Here is a 16,487-nt window from a genome sequence, read left to right on the forward strand (position 1 = left end):
AAATGGAGTGGGATGGAGGAAGTGGTGGATGACATTGAAGGAGCAGTGGATGCAGTGAAGGATGAGGTTCAGCGTGCAGTGGAAGGGAGGACAATGTATTCTGACTCCCCGTGGAGAGGAGGACTTGAGCCAGTGCCGAGTCATTCTGTTACAAAATGCTGTGCCTGTCTGGTTGGAGCTGGCTGCAGGCTGATCGACAGAAACTGCCCTCGGTTCTCTGCCTGCCTGACTGATGAAGCACTAACATACTATCAATTTCGCACTCCTGCAGCGAGAAGTTATCAGGAGGGGGGATGGAAACAGCCCTGCGTCACTTTTGAAACTAGCCAGTAGATGCCATGGATCGCTGGCTATATGGATAGACCGGTTGCGGAGGCAGACTTTATTCAGGGCAGAGCAGCACAGCGGTCAGAATCACTACATATAGTACACTGATGAAGCCCAAGTGAAATCTGCATGGGTGTAGCAGATGACTCAACTGATCATTGCTCTCCATGAACCCATGAAGGTCTGACATGCCATTGCCAATGCACCATATTGATCATCATTAACTCCAACCATCCAGAGAAAGTGACCTGTGTGGGACACATGGGGCCTTGAAGATACGGATCTATGGTGAGACCAATGAAGCCTGGTGTCACTCTGACCTGAGCCAGTGCCAATTGACCGAGTTGCCAAATGATGTGAGCAGAGAGAGGCGAGCTTGGAAGGTTTGTCCAGATCAGCAATTTAGAGTGGGTGAAAACTGCTGAAACATAGAAAACATCATCAAAATCTGGTATAGGCTCTAGATAAGGCTGCCTCATGTTTGAGAGGCGGATCAGACTGATGCAGAATTTGTATGTAACTGCTCAAGGTCAACCCGTTGCATGATGAAGGGTTGCTCTCCACACAGGCCGGTTAACAGCACACAGTCGTGATGTATGTCCTGGTGTCTTGGCCCAGAGAATGGTCTCCACAGCTCTATTGTTTACTGCACTCCACAAGCACATTTCCACATTTCATTCTGCTACGCTGGTCTGTTTGACTTTGCGCTTGACTCATTGTAAAGAAAGACCAACTTAAAGAATCAGCAGTTCTCACGGCTCGGGAAACATTAACTCTTCATGCTCATTAGCCACACGAGAGTGGTGTGAATGGGTGGACAAGGCCGAGATTAGGTTTGGGGATGTAATTCATATTCACTCTGGTGTTAACTGCTGTGTTGTGGTGGAAAGCTGATAATGTGATTTCCGGAGGAGAGTGCATGTCTCACGTCTCTGCAGCAGGGGCCAACTGTGAAGCAAAAGGCCATTCAGGAGCTGATGGATAAAGTCCCGGCCTTTGAAAGCACACAAGCAGAATGAGGAGACACAAAGGCGATAGTTAATTCCTCTTTGTATTCCTGTGAGGGAATGCTGTAGCAGAGCTTCGCAGGGTGAGGGACTCTGAACTGGTGAGGCCCAAATGAACCAGCCACAAATGTAAATCATTCAGATGTGTTCAATACATGGTTTGGCAGTGGGCAATTCAGTTTCCTTTGGGGTCACATTCTATGCTGTGACTGTTAATGAAGGACCATCACACCCAACAACAGAAGAAAAAGAGTTTTACATTTAACTCATCTTTTGTTGTTGAAATAATTTAAAACACATTGAAAGATAGGGAAAGTGTAAATACATTGTTCTTCAGAAATATGTAATATTTGATTTTATATACTGTTTTTTAAAGATTCTCAATATAAATCACAAATATTGGGCCTGAATATATGGATGTATAATATTGGATCTTTTTACAGTAAGTGGTGAATATGTTATAGAACAAAGGGTTAATCATATGACGTGAAGGCACTGTATTGCAAGGCATTTTTGCACTATATTTGTTGACTTCATTTCCTTTATATATACTGTTAAAATAAACCTTACTCACCAGTAACGTGCCATGAAGTATTCACAACCATCCACGTTGCTAACCTGTCATCCAACTGAAATATGTTACAAAGAACCAGCAGTCAGGTCCTCTTCCTTCAGCACAAAACAAACCATGCAAACAGCACGAGTGACTCAGGCCGATGAAATCGTTGGGCATTTCCTGACAATGCTGACTTGGTAATCACAGCAGTCGGGTCGCACAGCTTGACTCAGCAGAGGAGCTGCCCGGATGAGTGCCTCATCAGCCGCTGTGATGCTTTTGCATGTCTGGTTCACAGTGCTGCAGGAATCACCTCTGGCACTCAGACAGCTAACTTCACCATTCGCTTATTCATGTTGAATGAAAAACAAAAACACAACACACAGGGAGGCTAAGACTCTAGTAAAGGGTATATTCATATCTACTTTATTTCATACAGCTAGATGAATGTATACATAGTATACAATACACGTGACAAACAACATGTACATGGCGAAAGTGAAAAACAATCTACATTGGTTTCGCTGAACCTGGAGAATGGACAGATGTTTTACATCTGGATTAGAAATATATTTTCAGATTATAGGCATGACAGCATTCACAGTTTTGGCACTTGGCTAGGTTCACTGTTGTCAAGGACTGCAGGCACCATACTGGTGCGGGTATAGATTCATAAGGCTATATATATAGATAGGTGGAAATGGGGAAAAGAAAATGGATATTAATACATGATTCAAACGCTTCTCTGTTTGGTTGTTGTGATGACAGCTGGCTTGAATTTTCAGACACACCAGAGTGGCTACGTTCAGCACTGTGAAGGAGGAAGCACGAGATGAAGTGGTGTCGAAATGACGGAAAAGGAAGAAAACATAAAGATGTACATTGTCTCTTTTGGCATATTTTACATCTTATCTTAGTATATTTTCTTCAGACAATGTCACTTGATCTCATCTTGGCTTGTACTGTGGTTTGACAACTTCAATGATAGACAATGAGAGAAGTGAAACCTCACTCTGCAAATGTGCTCCAAGTCCAGGGATATGCTGCTCTTTGCACGATAGCAGACAGACATGTCAAGCCAAATGCTTGCATTTAAAAAGCACACATACACTGCCATCAATGGTGCCCTCCTGTCAGGTGAAGCTGGACCTCAGACACATCAGTCAATGAATCTGGACCTGTGGCCATTAGTTTCTGTTCTGTTCTGGCCTCAAGAAAATGAACATATGGAGCGAAATCAAACAGTCAAACTGTCAATCACGATACCATTATTTCCCTCTGGACTTAAAAGTTAGAGCACATATTATACAGTATACAGGACAAAAGTCTAGACACGCTCAGTGTTTTTTTTTCTTCATTTTTACTACTTTCTACATTGTAGATACATATTGAAGATATCAAATATATGTAGCATGATATGTGGAATTATGTAGCAAGGAAAAAAATGTTGAATAATTGTAAATATGTTTTATATTTTAGATGACTCAAGGCAGCTGCCATTGTATTTGTTGACAGCACTGCAAACCCTTGGCCTTCTAAGAAAACGCATTGTGTCCAAACTTTTGGCCTGTACTGCATAAAATAGTGACATGATGGCACATGTAATGACAGAAGAAAGACAGTTATGATTGAAGTTGGTGAGTACAGCAACACTTCCTGGAGTCTGAGTCCTTCACGGATCGTAACTTGGGACCTTTTGTTTAAGTACTGATTCAGCTTCCCTTTTGGTAATGCGCTTGTAACCGTAGTTATACTAAGCTATTGCTAATGTTGAACCAACATGAACAATGTTTCCTCATAAATCCTCATTTATTTCATGATAGAAATGAAATAGAAATGATAAACAGACGTTGATTGTCAAAGTCTTCATGTTCAGTTACACTCATTCTATGGTTGTGTTGCTTCAAAGTCATTGTCATTATTGTTGTTCTATTGATAGGTGAAGAAGAGCACTTCTGCTGTACCTAACCAAACGTGGTGTCTACTCTGTGAACCCTTGTCATTGGTGATGCCATTACTACAAGGTACAGTATGTTCACATCAACTTCACTCATCTTTCAAGCATTGTTTTTTTCAAAAAGCAGTATGTTTGGACGTATAATCTATCACTCATGTTGATTCACAACAGTGAGGTTCGAATCTTTTAGAGAGGTAATGTACTACAGGATAATATGGAATGTCAAACTGCGTTGTTGCCGACTATGTTCTTCAGATTATCACCAGTCTGTCCAGTTTGATCCAGAACCAATGGCCAGAGCAACTGATGGCGCTAGCTAATGGTGACGCAAGCTTAGCATTAACTTTCTTACAGGACTCTGGAATGTTCTGTTCAACTTTTTTGATTGGATATTGGAAATTATATCCAAAAAATGAATACTAAATAGATGCCTCTGTCCTTTGAACGAACTGCTTCAGAAGTACAAACTATGTGAAAATCAATTCCAAGTCTCTGAGAAATGTGAAGTCTCATTGGTAATGTGGAAACATAAATGCAACAAACGTTTGCTTTCTAAACAAGCCCCACCTCTAGAACCCGGACATCGAGCAGACATGATACCTGAAGACCTCTCTCTAAGAGTAGAACCTTGCAAAGCTGACTGGTGAATTCAGAATGGCTGCATGACAGACACCCAATTTGGACTAGAAGACATCAGCAGCAGCAGCCATAAAGCAAAACACATTTGAATATTGCAGTACTGTTAATGTGCTTCACATTTTCAGCGATTTCCTCAATGATACGACAGGGAAAAGTCCCATGCCCTGGAAAGCTAGGAATGTTTCTGATCAGGAATCTCATTCCCCAAATCATCGACCCGCCCTTACATTCTCGAGATCCTTTCCTTTTGTGTCCTTTTTAAAAGCACAGGCGATGTCCAGAAAGAGGTAGACCATACACATTTCAGCCTGCTGCTGACGGTTTTGTGGTTTTCAAGACACTCCTTTGGGATTCTTCCATTTTAGAGGGCAGCTGTCACACACAGTCAGTCTTTATGACTTCATCACCAGCCAATAACAAGCCGTAAAGTCAATATTCTGACCGTGCTCTGCTCATGCTCTAGTCAAACACTTTTGACCTAGAAATGATTCAATACAGTTTCTGCACAGCTCTAACAGGATCTTAGATTGCAAAGGTCCAATTCCTGAGGCTTTCTCCTTCCCGAACAGCGATCTCTTGGAAGGTTTAGACCATTGTCCGTTATGCAGCGCACAGGCCGCCTTTTGAAGCCCCTTCCACAGGACTTCGAGCACTGAGACCAGGACCCTACATCCCACATGGGGCATGGGTCCCCACATGGTCTTAACGAAACAGGCCTGTCAGAAATGTTGCAGTCAGCTGCTGAACGTCCGTCGGCTTTCTGGCACTGAACAAGTCTCTTCTGCATGCCACTGCCACAGCTCACTGTGCATGTCTCCCAGCTCCCTGTCGTCCAGTGACTGAGTGGTTGCTTCTCCTTCAGCTTTCTCTTAGCTTCAACTTTGTTCTTGTCAGACAAAACACTGTTTGCAGCGTTGACTCTTTCCTCTTTCCGTGAAGTCTTTACTTCTTTATTCTCTTTGGTAATGTAGTAAGAGTAACGCACTCTTGGTGGCGTCATCTTTCCAACGGACAGCACTTCCACCGTCAGAGGCTCCTGCAGAGATCTGATGGCCTGGAGAATTTCCACAGACGTTGAGGTGCCGCTGTAACGCAGGAGGCTCCCCTTCACCAGCAGGTCCCGCTCAGCTGCGGACACCACGTAGTTGCCATTCAACAGGTACTGCCCATGCTTATTCTTCACAGCCAAGTAGTTCTCGTCACTGACCATCCCTCGATAGCCACGCTGACGGATGTCAATGTTGGAGGCGCCAACTGGCAGCGTCACCACAAAGTTGTACCCGTGACTGAAAAACAAAGCAGCAAATGCAGCTTAATTTTTTGCAAGCGTAAAATGGCACAAGGCTTTGATTTTTCACCCTCTTCTTCTTCATCTTGAACTTGCGCAGCATTGGGAATATTATCTTTTACATACTTTATGCATGACATACATTTTTAAATGGGATTGCCACCTACTGAGCATCCAAAATAAGGGCACTGTTGCATGAAGTAAATGCTATGTTTTGACACAACAGATTCTCGGTCAGGATAGCGATTTCAAATTCAGAAAAGAAACGTTTTGACATAATGCCCTTAACTGGTATTTGAAATAGTTGGAGTTGGATGTAGCCAGAACTTTCAGAGACCAAATATGTGCTACTAAAATGGCACTAATTCTTACACAGTCAAACTGGCCTTCAGGCTGCTGCACTTACATGGGCTTGGAGAACATTCCTGAGACCTTCTTGCAGCCCTGGTTGTCGCCGCTACACACACCACACTTGTCAAACTTCTTTTTAGAGTCAAGCTTCCCATCACAGCCTGCCTTGATGCACCTTCCCTGAACACACACAGCTGAGGTGTCTGGAGAGCAGGGGGTCCCATCGATGACCTGCAGGAGAGATTCATACTTAGTACAGGGCCCCAGAAACGACATACTGAGAGAGAAACATTCTACTGTGCAGTCTATCAATCACTCAATATTGTGTTTGTGTTACAAAACCAACACAATGAATCACAGAAGGAGCAGACCACGTGTACCACAGGGACACTGGAGAGTATTTTCCTTTTGTATATACAAGAGGTTGGCTTGTTCAGCTGCCTGAAGGTTGTTTCCCTGTCCATTGCATAAGTAGCTGTCACAACCGTCAATGGGAGACTGTACCCACACCACATAATTCCACTTTTTTGTCACTCCTCCCATGCAGCAATGACCATCACAGTCATCACAGCAGCAGTGATACTCTCATGTTTTATCTTGTTTGATGAAGCGAATAACATCTTTTGTGTGTGTTTCACTAGTAGTGTTTATGGAAATCGGAAAGTAACAACCCATGATGTGTGTCACAGCATCACAAGAGATTCTCCGCTCATTGAAAAAGGTTTGTACCCCCCTGCTGTAATGCTACATTCAAGACACATTATTATATTTCCTTCATTCTTAGTCCTTCATATTAAGGCAACTGCTTTTGGGTATGTTCCTTTTCTTTTTCCCACATAGTTCTTAACACACCACATTGCTTTAGTTCCATACCTTTGGAGCAAGGACATAGAAGTAGCCAGTGCCGTTTGCTCGGCAGATGAGCTTGCATTTGTCTTTTGGCGAGATGCCGGAATATTTGGGAACCCAGACCACAGATGCACCCAGTCTGTTGGTGTTCAGGTTTATGCCATTGAACGACTCGCACTGCTCTTCGCGGAAGCTCTTTCCTTTGGACCGAATAGGGAGAAAACATTACCATCACTTGACGTTATGTTTAGTGATCACTCGCAGTCTCGTGTACCTGAATCAGGACAGGGGTTTAGGTTGCAGGATTGATATTTAACCCGGAGACCCGTACAGTATTTGCCTCCGTTCTCAGGGATGGGGTTGTCACACTTTCTCTGTGCAAGCCGAACTCCACCGCCGCAGCTACGAGAACAATCTCCATATGGACCCCATTTGCCCCACTGCCCATTCACCTGGAACGTGCAAGACATGAGTTAATCAGAAAACAATTCCGGCTGAATAGATGGCCTCATATCCTCAGTGGCTCACCTCAGCATTGCTGCTGCTGCTGCCCTTGTCTACACAGGAACCTTGGTAGCAGACCTTACCAGAGCCACAGCTTGTCCCATCGGCCCAAGGAAAGTGCCGCGTCTGACAGACCAGCTGTCCACGGGTCTTCCCAGTGCACCACAGCTTGGAGCAGGGCTGCATGTAGGGGCAAGGCTTGGACCCGTGACTAAAGGCCAGCTCACACTGACGGTGCAGGCTGTAGCTGGCGCCTGGCAAATTGTCCGGCAGGGAAAGTTGTCTGTGTGGCTGGTCGAGGAGGCAGTCACCTGCACACATGCACCACGTCATTAATAGTACATAAGGTTTTTAAAACTTTAAAACAAAGCAGCACTACCAGTCAGATTTAAAAATGGACCAAAACAAAACTAATATCATCATCAAAGACAACATGTATAGCTTCAAAACTGATTGTTTTCCACATGATACATGGACAGAACCAGCTTCTGTAAATGGTTGTAATGGTATTTTTTTTGTCTTTGTGAAAAGTTTGTGTGTTTAGCCTGCAGTTTTGTTGAAAACTTCTTATGTCAGGTGATTCAAAAATTTGTTATTCATTCATTTTGTTTACTGATTTGTTGTAACATTCAGTGAATTGTAGATGAGGTAAGTCATCAGTTGTTTACACATTAACAGTCTGGATTTGTTTGTATATTCCTTCTTGTGTTGCATTACTGTGCTTATTGGATCACTGTTTTCCTTAGCAATTCATTCTTATTTAAGACATAAAGTCAGTGACAGGTGATTCTCCACAAATCTGGGTCTATGGTTACATCCATTGTATTTTAGATTAAAACGTTGAATCCCCTCTTTTGTAAATATTTTAGGTGACCGTTTTTTTTTTTTTTTAACAAAAGCAACTGTTTCATCATAGTAAAAATAACAAATTGAAGTGAGGTTAGGGCCGCACTGAAGCCGAGGGTAGATTGAAACCAGCTGAGACTAAGTCCACAGAGACGTGCAGGAAACATTTACGAACCATGACCTCTGTCCAAAAACTCAGTAATGATGGCAGCACTGCACACAGACCAGGGCCGACTCCTGTCAATCTGAATCAGTGTGGGAGACATCATATGGTTGTCCTTCAGTTTCCCAAATACCTCCTCACATGCCTTCACATTGTCGTGGGGCATGTTGAAGACGTGGCCTGGAGAGAGTGGGAGGGGAAACAAGCAGGCGGTCACTCTTTTGTCAGAGCACTTCCAGTCTCACTAGATCTGTCACATTTACAGTCCATACACCAAGTCCTGCCAAACAACAGTACAAGACTCACAGTACAAGATCGTTCATCAGTGATGTCATCACAGACAGGACTGCAGTTACCGTGGATATAAATCTGGCACACATCCAGGTGCTAAGCCAGACCAGACAGGGGAATTTGGTTCCCATGAACTCATTTCAAAATACGCTTGTGGAGAGTTTTCCAAAACCATGGGTTGAGTGTGTTCAGGCATCATTATTTTAGGGGAAATTCTGTAATTACTTAACATATATGAGGACACTGGAAACCAATGCCTCTCCTGGGGCCTCAGGAGTTACATTACATCTGGCTTTAGGCACAGTACACCGCCCTCACTCAGTGCTTACTGAAACAGCAAAAGAAACTACAGCCCGCACTGATAATTGGATCAAATACAGAGACTCATATAGTGTCTATTAAACAGCATTCAAAACACATGGAAAATCTCAGGGAGCTGCTCCATAATGCACAGCTGTGTTTTGCTTAACTGCGAACCAAATCAAAAAGGAAGAGGTACATTATGAGTTATGGCAATTACAGACAGCAGCGATGACAGGAGGAGGAACAGATGCTGAAGCGGAAAAGGAGGGTGCAGAAAAATGGACTAATCTCGATTTCGGGTGACACACATGAAGTAACTGAGATCAAAGAAACTTCCCCTGGCCAAATGGAATTATTAAACAAATACATGGTGGTTGCCATGGTCACAAGCGGCTGCACTGTTCCTGACTGAAAGGGCTCAAAGGTTGGGGGATTGTCAGTCAGACCAAGACGAAAATAAGCCAGAATTATGCTTAGAAAAGGCCATGGGATGATGTGACAATATGTCCTGTTGTTAAATATTTCGTGTGTAACCCTGCTCTGGTTCCATAATTAATGAATGAAAAGTCTGATTTCAAGGCAACCTTTATCTGAATTAATGACACTGGTACACAATCATTATTTACTTTTTAAAGTTGGCCCAATGAGGTGACTTGCCTCCGAGCTTAAGCCAGCGTAAATCTGTAACACAAAGCTGACCGGCCTGAAAAGTTCGGCTGATGCTGAACTCGTCCCAAGCAGATAATGATCCCGGAAGTCTGGCACTCGAACCAAGCGTTCGTGAACACAAATCATCCGCTCATCCGCTCATATGAAACAGTTCAAACAACAAGATTCTCACCAAGTTCATGGGCAGTGGTGAAGGCTGAGGGTAAACCGTCATCCTCAATGACAGAGCAGCTCCTTTTAGGGTCACACATGGTTCCAACGTCTGCCATTCCAAGTGTGTCACAGGTTGTGGCGCCGCAAAGATCCTGCACAGCAAATAGCATTAATGTGCATCAATTAAAAAAAAGTCAAACTCATACAGTGGTGAATGGATCATGAAGGACAATAGCAAGCTAACAAGAACATTATGCTTTAGCAGGGAAAGAAGAGTGTGGCAGTGAAGGGAGTTTCTATATATTGTACTCTGTTTAAAAAAAAAAAAACTATAAATAAATAAAGATCACTTTTTTTTATTTAGACATATTTAAGGACTCATCTCTTAGTTACGAGAAAAGGCATGTTCAAGTCCACTTAAAGGACAGGAATGTTTCATCCCTACACAGTTAATGAATAATAATTTCTTTTGAACTCAAGGCAACATAGGATGGTACCGTAACACGGACAGGTCACTGTTACTTGACCAACAGACACTGACGTGCCATTGCAGAGAACATAGAATCGATGTGCATTGAATTCTCATGTTTTTTGTTGAAAGGTTTGGTGCCAGAATGTATTTGTCTGACATTTTAAAGGCATGAAGAGATTTTGTAATGACAATGCTAACTCTCTGGTTCTATTGTGTCCTTTTATGAACTCAAACTGTTGCTTGTATCTCTTTACTTACTACAAATAAATGATGACACACCCATTGAACACACACATACGCGCATACACACATATGCTGTCATCTTCATTTTAGTAATTTGAAAAATAAGAAGCAGCTTTCTCCTCAAGCAGGTATGAAAAATTCACAAATTAAAAGCGGACATTAACATATAACAATAAAGCTATACTTGCATAGCACCTTTCAGAGGGCTGTTGAAGTGTTTTACGGACAGAAGAATGAAGGGTCTGCACTTGCTGAGGATTAAACATGGACAGAGACACAGATGTAGTAGGCTAATCTCACTGTGGGGTGGAACTAAAAAAAGGTTTGGGAGATATTACATAAAAGCAAGCCTATAAAATGACTGTTCAGTAGAGCTCTAAAGGTGAGGTACAGTACATGTTGCGTTTTGGATCTACCCTGGCAGACTGTTCCAAAGTGTGAGGAGCCCTGACAGAAAAGGCTCTGTCAGCTCTCTATTTACATGTAAGTCTTAACATCGGGACAACTAGCAGAGACCCACCTGAGGATCTGAGGGTCCTGGCTGGGTCATAGGGGGTCTGCAGTTCTACAATGTAGTCAGGGACCAGGCCAAGATGGGCTCTAAAAGTTATCAGTAAAATATAAAAGTAGATTCTAAAGTGGACAGAGTTCTAGTGCAGAGTTGCTAACAGTCAGTTTGAAGCCCTGCAACTTGAGGTCCGACCCAGCTAGAGCTGTCAGAGAGATTTGTTTGTTGGTGCCAGTGAGGAGAGGGTTTGATTTTAAAGATCATTAAAGGTCGAAGGACATTTTGTGCCATTCAAATAGCGACATCATCAAGACATGCTAGGACAGCAGCCACGCCTTGAGAATTCTTTATGGGTTCGTAAATCTTACATCTTACATAGCAGTGGTGTCGCATGAGGATTTGACCAAGAGGCTGCACATAGATTGACTAATTGGCAGGTAAATTTGGCTGTGGATGAACAGAAGTTCCCTTTGGTGACTGAAGATGTTCTGAGATATGACAAGAACCAGTTCAGAGTTGTGTCTTTGATTCCCACAGCGTTTATGCAACAGAACAGAGTTGTGTTGCATAAATTCAACAATTTGAGAATACACCATTAAAAAAAAAAAAATAGAATGGAATAGAAGATAATAAAATAGAAGTTTCAAGATCGGCCTGAAGTCATTTAGATCATTATGTGCCAAGAGGTGAGAGCAGAGGTTGGATGGACCAGGCTGATGGGAATACATCTTGGGACTGACTGATGATTGACAATACACTGAGTCCAATGACGTCTAAAATGTCTTCTAAAGAGGAACTAATCTGGCAGTTTGAGTGTTTTTTAAACTGATATTAGAACCCAAAAGAACACATCAGCATGTGTCTGTTTGCACAAAACTCTTCGATTTGAAATATTTACATTACAGAATGCACATAAGCCCCACACGTCAAAAGCGTTTCATTCCCCCAGAGGTGAAATCTCATTCTAGCCAGCCACGCCCACTCTGCTGTGATTGGACAGGAGGAAACCTTCACAGCTGCAGTCAAACAGGAGCATCTCACCGCACACTTAAACGGCATATAAACTCTACACAGTCAGTCCGTACGAGCTGACCTGCACCTTCACTGTCCGCACGCTTGGTTGTTTCCAAATGAAAACATGTGGAGCTTCTGCTTTGGTGGAATGAAGAACGGTGATGTCACCGGAGCATCGTCGGACTCAAAATATACTTACAACCGTAGAGAGGGAGGAGGTCATGTGCACGACTTGTGGGCCGTCATCGTCATCTAGTCAAGTTTCTGTGATAATAAGGAAGTCAAAATTGTCTGAGGCTATGAGATTACGACATAAGAAGCATTCGTTCTTTAGTGAAAAGTTAAAATGTCAAAATGAGAAGTTTTGTTTGAAACTGAATTGAGTTACTAACATTGGAAGCCATTGAACATCTGAGCCAACAGCCAGTTTGAGATCTCTGAATGGGAGTCGATGACATTAGATTAGATGTCCTTTATTTGTCCCACAGTGGGGAAATTTGACATTTGGATGATGTGGCTGTTTACTGGGTGGGAATCACGCCCAGTCACACAGTGGACCACAGCATGTAATGCAGTCTGACAGCATAGGGACAGTAGACTTTGTATTTCTAGTGCTGTATCCTGCAACAATGTCGAACCATTGTGAAATGATGTTGCAGAGTGTGTATTCTACAGCACTCATTCTGCAAAATCAACACATTAGGCAAATGCGGCTTCATTTGTGCTCTGTTCGCAAAACACAGATTATTTCATCCCACGGAAGGGTGCCTGCTCTTTTCACTCTTGAGAGTTCTCATCGGCCGACGTGATAAAACAAGGGCTGAGTCAGCTATCCAGCGAGCAGCCATGTGGACTAACTTACATTTGAAACCACATACTGTTCATGCTATTTGAAAGATGGTCAATAGAGTATGGTACTTAAACGGCAAATGCTGAATAACTGCAATGGCAAGGATTGCTGGAATTTCAGTTCACATTCACTTCTTTATCTAGACTTTTCTGGGCATGATTAAAATCTGGTTCTACTTAGGGAGTCAGCCATGCTAACGTCACTTGAAATTACCCTAAAAATTTGTCTCGACTGGACAAGTAGACCATCTGAGACCAAGCTGCTCTGTCAGGTCCATGTAAGGGCATTTGTCTGTCACGGACATGCCATTTGGGACTATATGCCGAACATTAATAGATACCAATTCATCAAGCACAGATTAATGCCAATATATTATATATCTATTACATTGGAAATGAACAGAAAGACAGTGAGCTGGAGTATAAGGACTGAAGGCAGGAGAATCACCGTCAGTTAAACAAGCACAGCTGCCTTTGTCTTCTGCAAGTCCTAATGCTTCAATCCTACTGCACTCGCTAACATTAGATGGTTGACATTGAGAATGTGGTGTTTCACTGGTACGTAACGTCCATGTCAAATTAAATAAAGAAAAAAGAAAAAAGAATTCTACTTTGAAACCCTGTACTTTTGGAAAGTACTGGAGATGAGGGGCCTATTACTACCCTGTGGTGGCATCCATCATTTTCTTTTGGGTGATCTGCTTGAGTAGCAGCATCACTAGAGCTGACAGGAACAAACTCAATAAATGCAGTTTAGCAAAGCTCTCATCCGTGCTACAGAACTCATGTCGACACGGTCTCTGACATCACTGAGCAGGTACTTCAGTGACCAACTCAGTCTATGTTTAGTTGGGTGTCTTTTTTTCTTTTCTTCTTCCTCATCTTCTTTCACTGCCAAGGGTGTTCAGTGTCTTTGTCAGTCTGTCAGCAAAATAACTCATGACTTCAGTGAAACTCTGGGGAAATGACCTTAACAAATCAATTTTGGTTACCGTCTGGATCCTAGAATCATTTGAAGGATTTGTGACTCTCGGTGGACTGCAGCGATTACTCTCTCACTGTGTTACGCAAGCTCTGCCACCTGCTGCACCATTGATGTCATTGTTATCAATCATATTTCACATGCTTGGAAATCTATCCAGGATAAATGTAGCACAATAATACAGGATCATAAAACCAGAATGTGGGAGGAAATAAGGGCCTTTTCTGATTCATCAAACGGACCATACCTGCTTGGTGAAGAGAATGGCGGTGTCCCAGTACTCTGGATGTTTGTCATTGTGCTTGTTCAGCTTCTTTTGCCAAGAGCAGAAGTTTCGTAGAGTCAGAGCAGCGTTACTGGAAACTTTGGGTGCCTTGTCGGCCTCGTTTATCACCATGAAGCCAACCACCACGATGTTAATTGAGTTGAGGATGCTGGGGTGCTTGTACAACCTGGCCGCCACAGACATCAGGGTGAGGAGGTAGTGTTTCAGATCGTCCCCATGAAATGTGGACATGGACTCATCCGCCACTACCAGCACCTCCACAAACCTGGGTATGGAAGCGAAACGTTTGGACCTTCCCAGAGTTTCCAGCACAGTTTCCGAGATGCCTTCTTCACTCATGTACTTGTACTTCTCCAAGGAAATATTGTATGCAGACGGCGCGACTCCGCATCTGCTGCGGCTGTCACGACTGGTCTGAGCCGCGCGTCTCCGGCGTCGGATGACGTGCCTTCTGTGGAGCGCGTGTCCACGTTCATCATCCCCTCCTGGACTTATGAAGTACTCCATGTCGTTGAAGGAGAATCCTCCGTTGATTCCCTTACACAGACTGAAAGCAGCGAAGGAGCGCGGATCTGAGTTTACGTCACCAGAGTAGAAACAATCCTTGAGGTCAGAAATGTTGGAGAAGCTGCTCCTGGGTTGCCCGACTCGGTGGGTGAGGAAGCTGGAGTCCGGAGCGAGTTTCAGGTGGAAGTCCTGCTCGAACGCATGAAGTCTAACGAGGATTTCATCCGTGTGCTGATGCGTCTTCTGCTCTACTAGATCCGGTCGGCAGAAATCCTCCTCCATGCAAAGTGCCCATCTGACATGAAGGAGCACTTTAGTTAGAATCATCAAAGTGCCGATGAGGACAGCCATGGCTGTTCATGTGAGTTCCACGATTTATCCCCCCTCCGCTCAGTGTTGTCCCGAGAGCTACGCGTCCACTTTCCTCTCCTTCATCTCGCTTCAAGTCTGGGTACCAGCGACCACGATGCACAAATGTAATCTGAGAATGCGCGCTGCAGACTTCATCGGTGGCGGGACTTGGTTTGCACTGCAGACCACAACCACTTGTTACTCTCCCAATGTTATTGTTGTTGTACAACGTGCGTGCGTCTGAGTATTTAAGGGGCGCAACATCACCCCTCCCACCGCACTCTCGCTGAGGCTCCGACTGTGAGCGATGCTGTTGCACCTGTGAGAACCGGCATCGACTTAGTCCACTAAAGACACCCATGATCAAAAGTGTTTTTCAACTTGTAAAATTCACAGTCGATGTGGAGAATTGTAATTATTTTTGACAGTGTGCAATACTAGATCAGTAGGGTTTTTACTTTGGTTTGTTCATTGGATTTATTCAGATGTTGAGTTGCAGAGGATGAGTGGCAGCAGTGGTCTTAAACTCTTGAGCCCCCTTCCCTCCACGCTGACACAGGAGATCAAAATTTAGTAGTGTCATGCCAAATACACAATACTCCATCACCATGTCAGGGATACATGAGGCATCCATTTCAGGGATGCCGAGCGTCACTGCTCCATGATCATTCCTATTTTTTTTTCTGTCATGATCCACATTTGGAAAGGACCCAAGTGAAGACAAACCATTCATATTTTAAATTGTTCCATGACCCAAGCAAAGATTAACTTGCCTTTATTCTACCACATACGTCAATCTGGGATCAGTTGTCATTTACATTGACAACCTGACCGAGAGGCAGCATAAATAACAAATGCCAAACAAAGGGAAACATAAGCAAATGAGTAAATTAAGATGAGACAATTAAATCCTACTAAGAGAAAGGATGTTTCAAAAGAGGAGAGTGGAACAAATGAGCTGAGATTTAGAGTCAAAGCAGCTAAATGAGGAGTAAGCTTTGGAAAAGATGAGATTAATTTACCTGGAACTGTGAAAGCATTTGGAACAATCTTGACACTGGGAGTTTTATTGAGGCTTGAAGTAAATGCCTGTTCAAATGGAGTGCGTGTCGTCCACTTCATGCAGGAGGGTTTTTGGGGCAGATTTATGCTTGTGGAATCCAGGACTGTGATTACTGTCATCACCTAGGGCTAGATGAGGAGATCAGGACAGTACCACGCCACTGACACGGTGGGTACCTGAGCTCCTGTTGGTTACTGTACATTACAGTTACTGCTCCTCAGCTGCTGTTGGCTGTTCTGAGATGAAGCCTACAGCCACCTTAAGCACGCTCCACAATCACAATGATGTAAGTATACATATCATTAATGT

At 43.4% G+C, this 16,487-nt stretch overlaps 1 protein-coding gene across 1 annotated transcript; it reads right to left on the minus strand.

The window, feature by feature from the left end:
- Nucleotides 1-2,337: 2,337 nt before the first annotated feature.
- LOC128763840 (A disintegrin and metalloproteinase with thrombospondin motifs 15) lies at nt 2,338-15,252 on the minus strand. The gene is made up of 8 exons (XM_053873068.1): nt 14,219-15,252; nt 9,923-10,055; nt 8,500-8,667; nt 7,503-7,789; nt 7,249-7,426; nt 6,999-7,174; nt 6,181-6,356; nt 2,338-5,772 (listed from the first exon to the last, which is right to left on the minus strand). The coding sequence occupies exons 1-8, from the start codon at nt 15,113-15,115 to the stop codon at nt 4,998-5,000; spliced, it is 2,790 nt and encodes a 929-aa protein (XP_053729043.1). The 5' UTR covers nt 15,116-15,252; the 3' UTR covers nt 2,338-4,997.
- Nucleotides 15,253-16,487: the final 1,235 nt, after the last annotated feature.

Source organism: Synchiropus splendidus, chromosome 8, assembly GCF_027744825.2.
Source record: "Synchiropus splendidus isolate RoL2022-P1 chromosome 8, RoL_Sspl_1.0, whole genome shotgun sequence".
NCBI classification, from domain to species: Eukaryota; Metazoa; Chordata; class Actinopteri; order Syngnathiformes; family Callionymidae; genus Synchiropus; species Synchiropus splendidus.

What these genes read in the sequence shown, in the direction of transcription:
- LOC128763840 (XM_053873068.1), bottom strand. Translation starts at nt 15,115, where the DNA reads ATGGCTGTCCTCATCGGCACTTTGATGATTCTAACTAAAGTGCTCCTT. An exon ending in CACCACTGCCCATGAACTTG is followed by an intron (nt 8,668 to 9,922) that starts GTGAGAATCTTG and finishes CACTCTCTCCAG; the next exon opens with GCCACGTCTTCAACATGCCC. An exon ending in TCTATGTCCTTGCTCCAAAG is followed by an intron (nt 6,357 to 6,998) that starts GTATGGAACTAA and finishes TCTCTCCTGCAG; the next exon opens with GTCATCGATGGGACCCCCTG.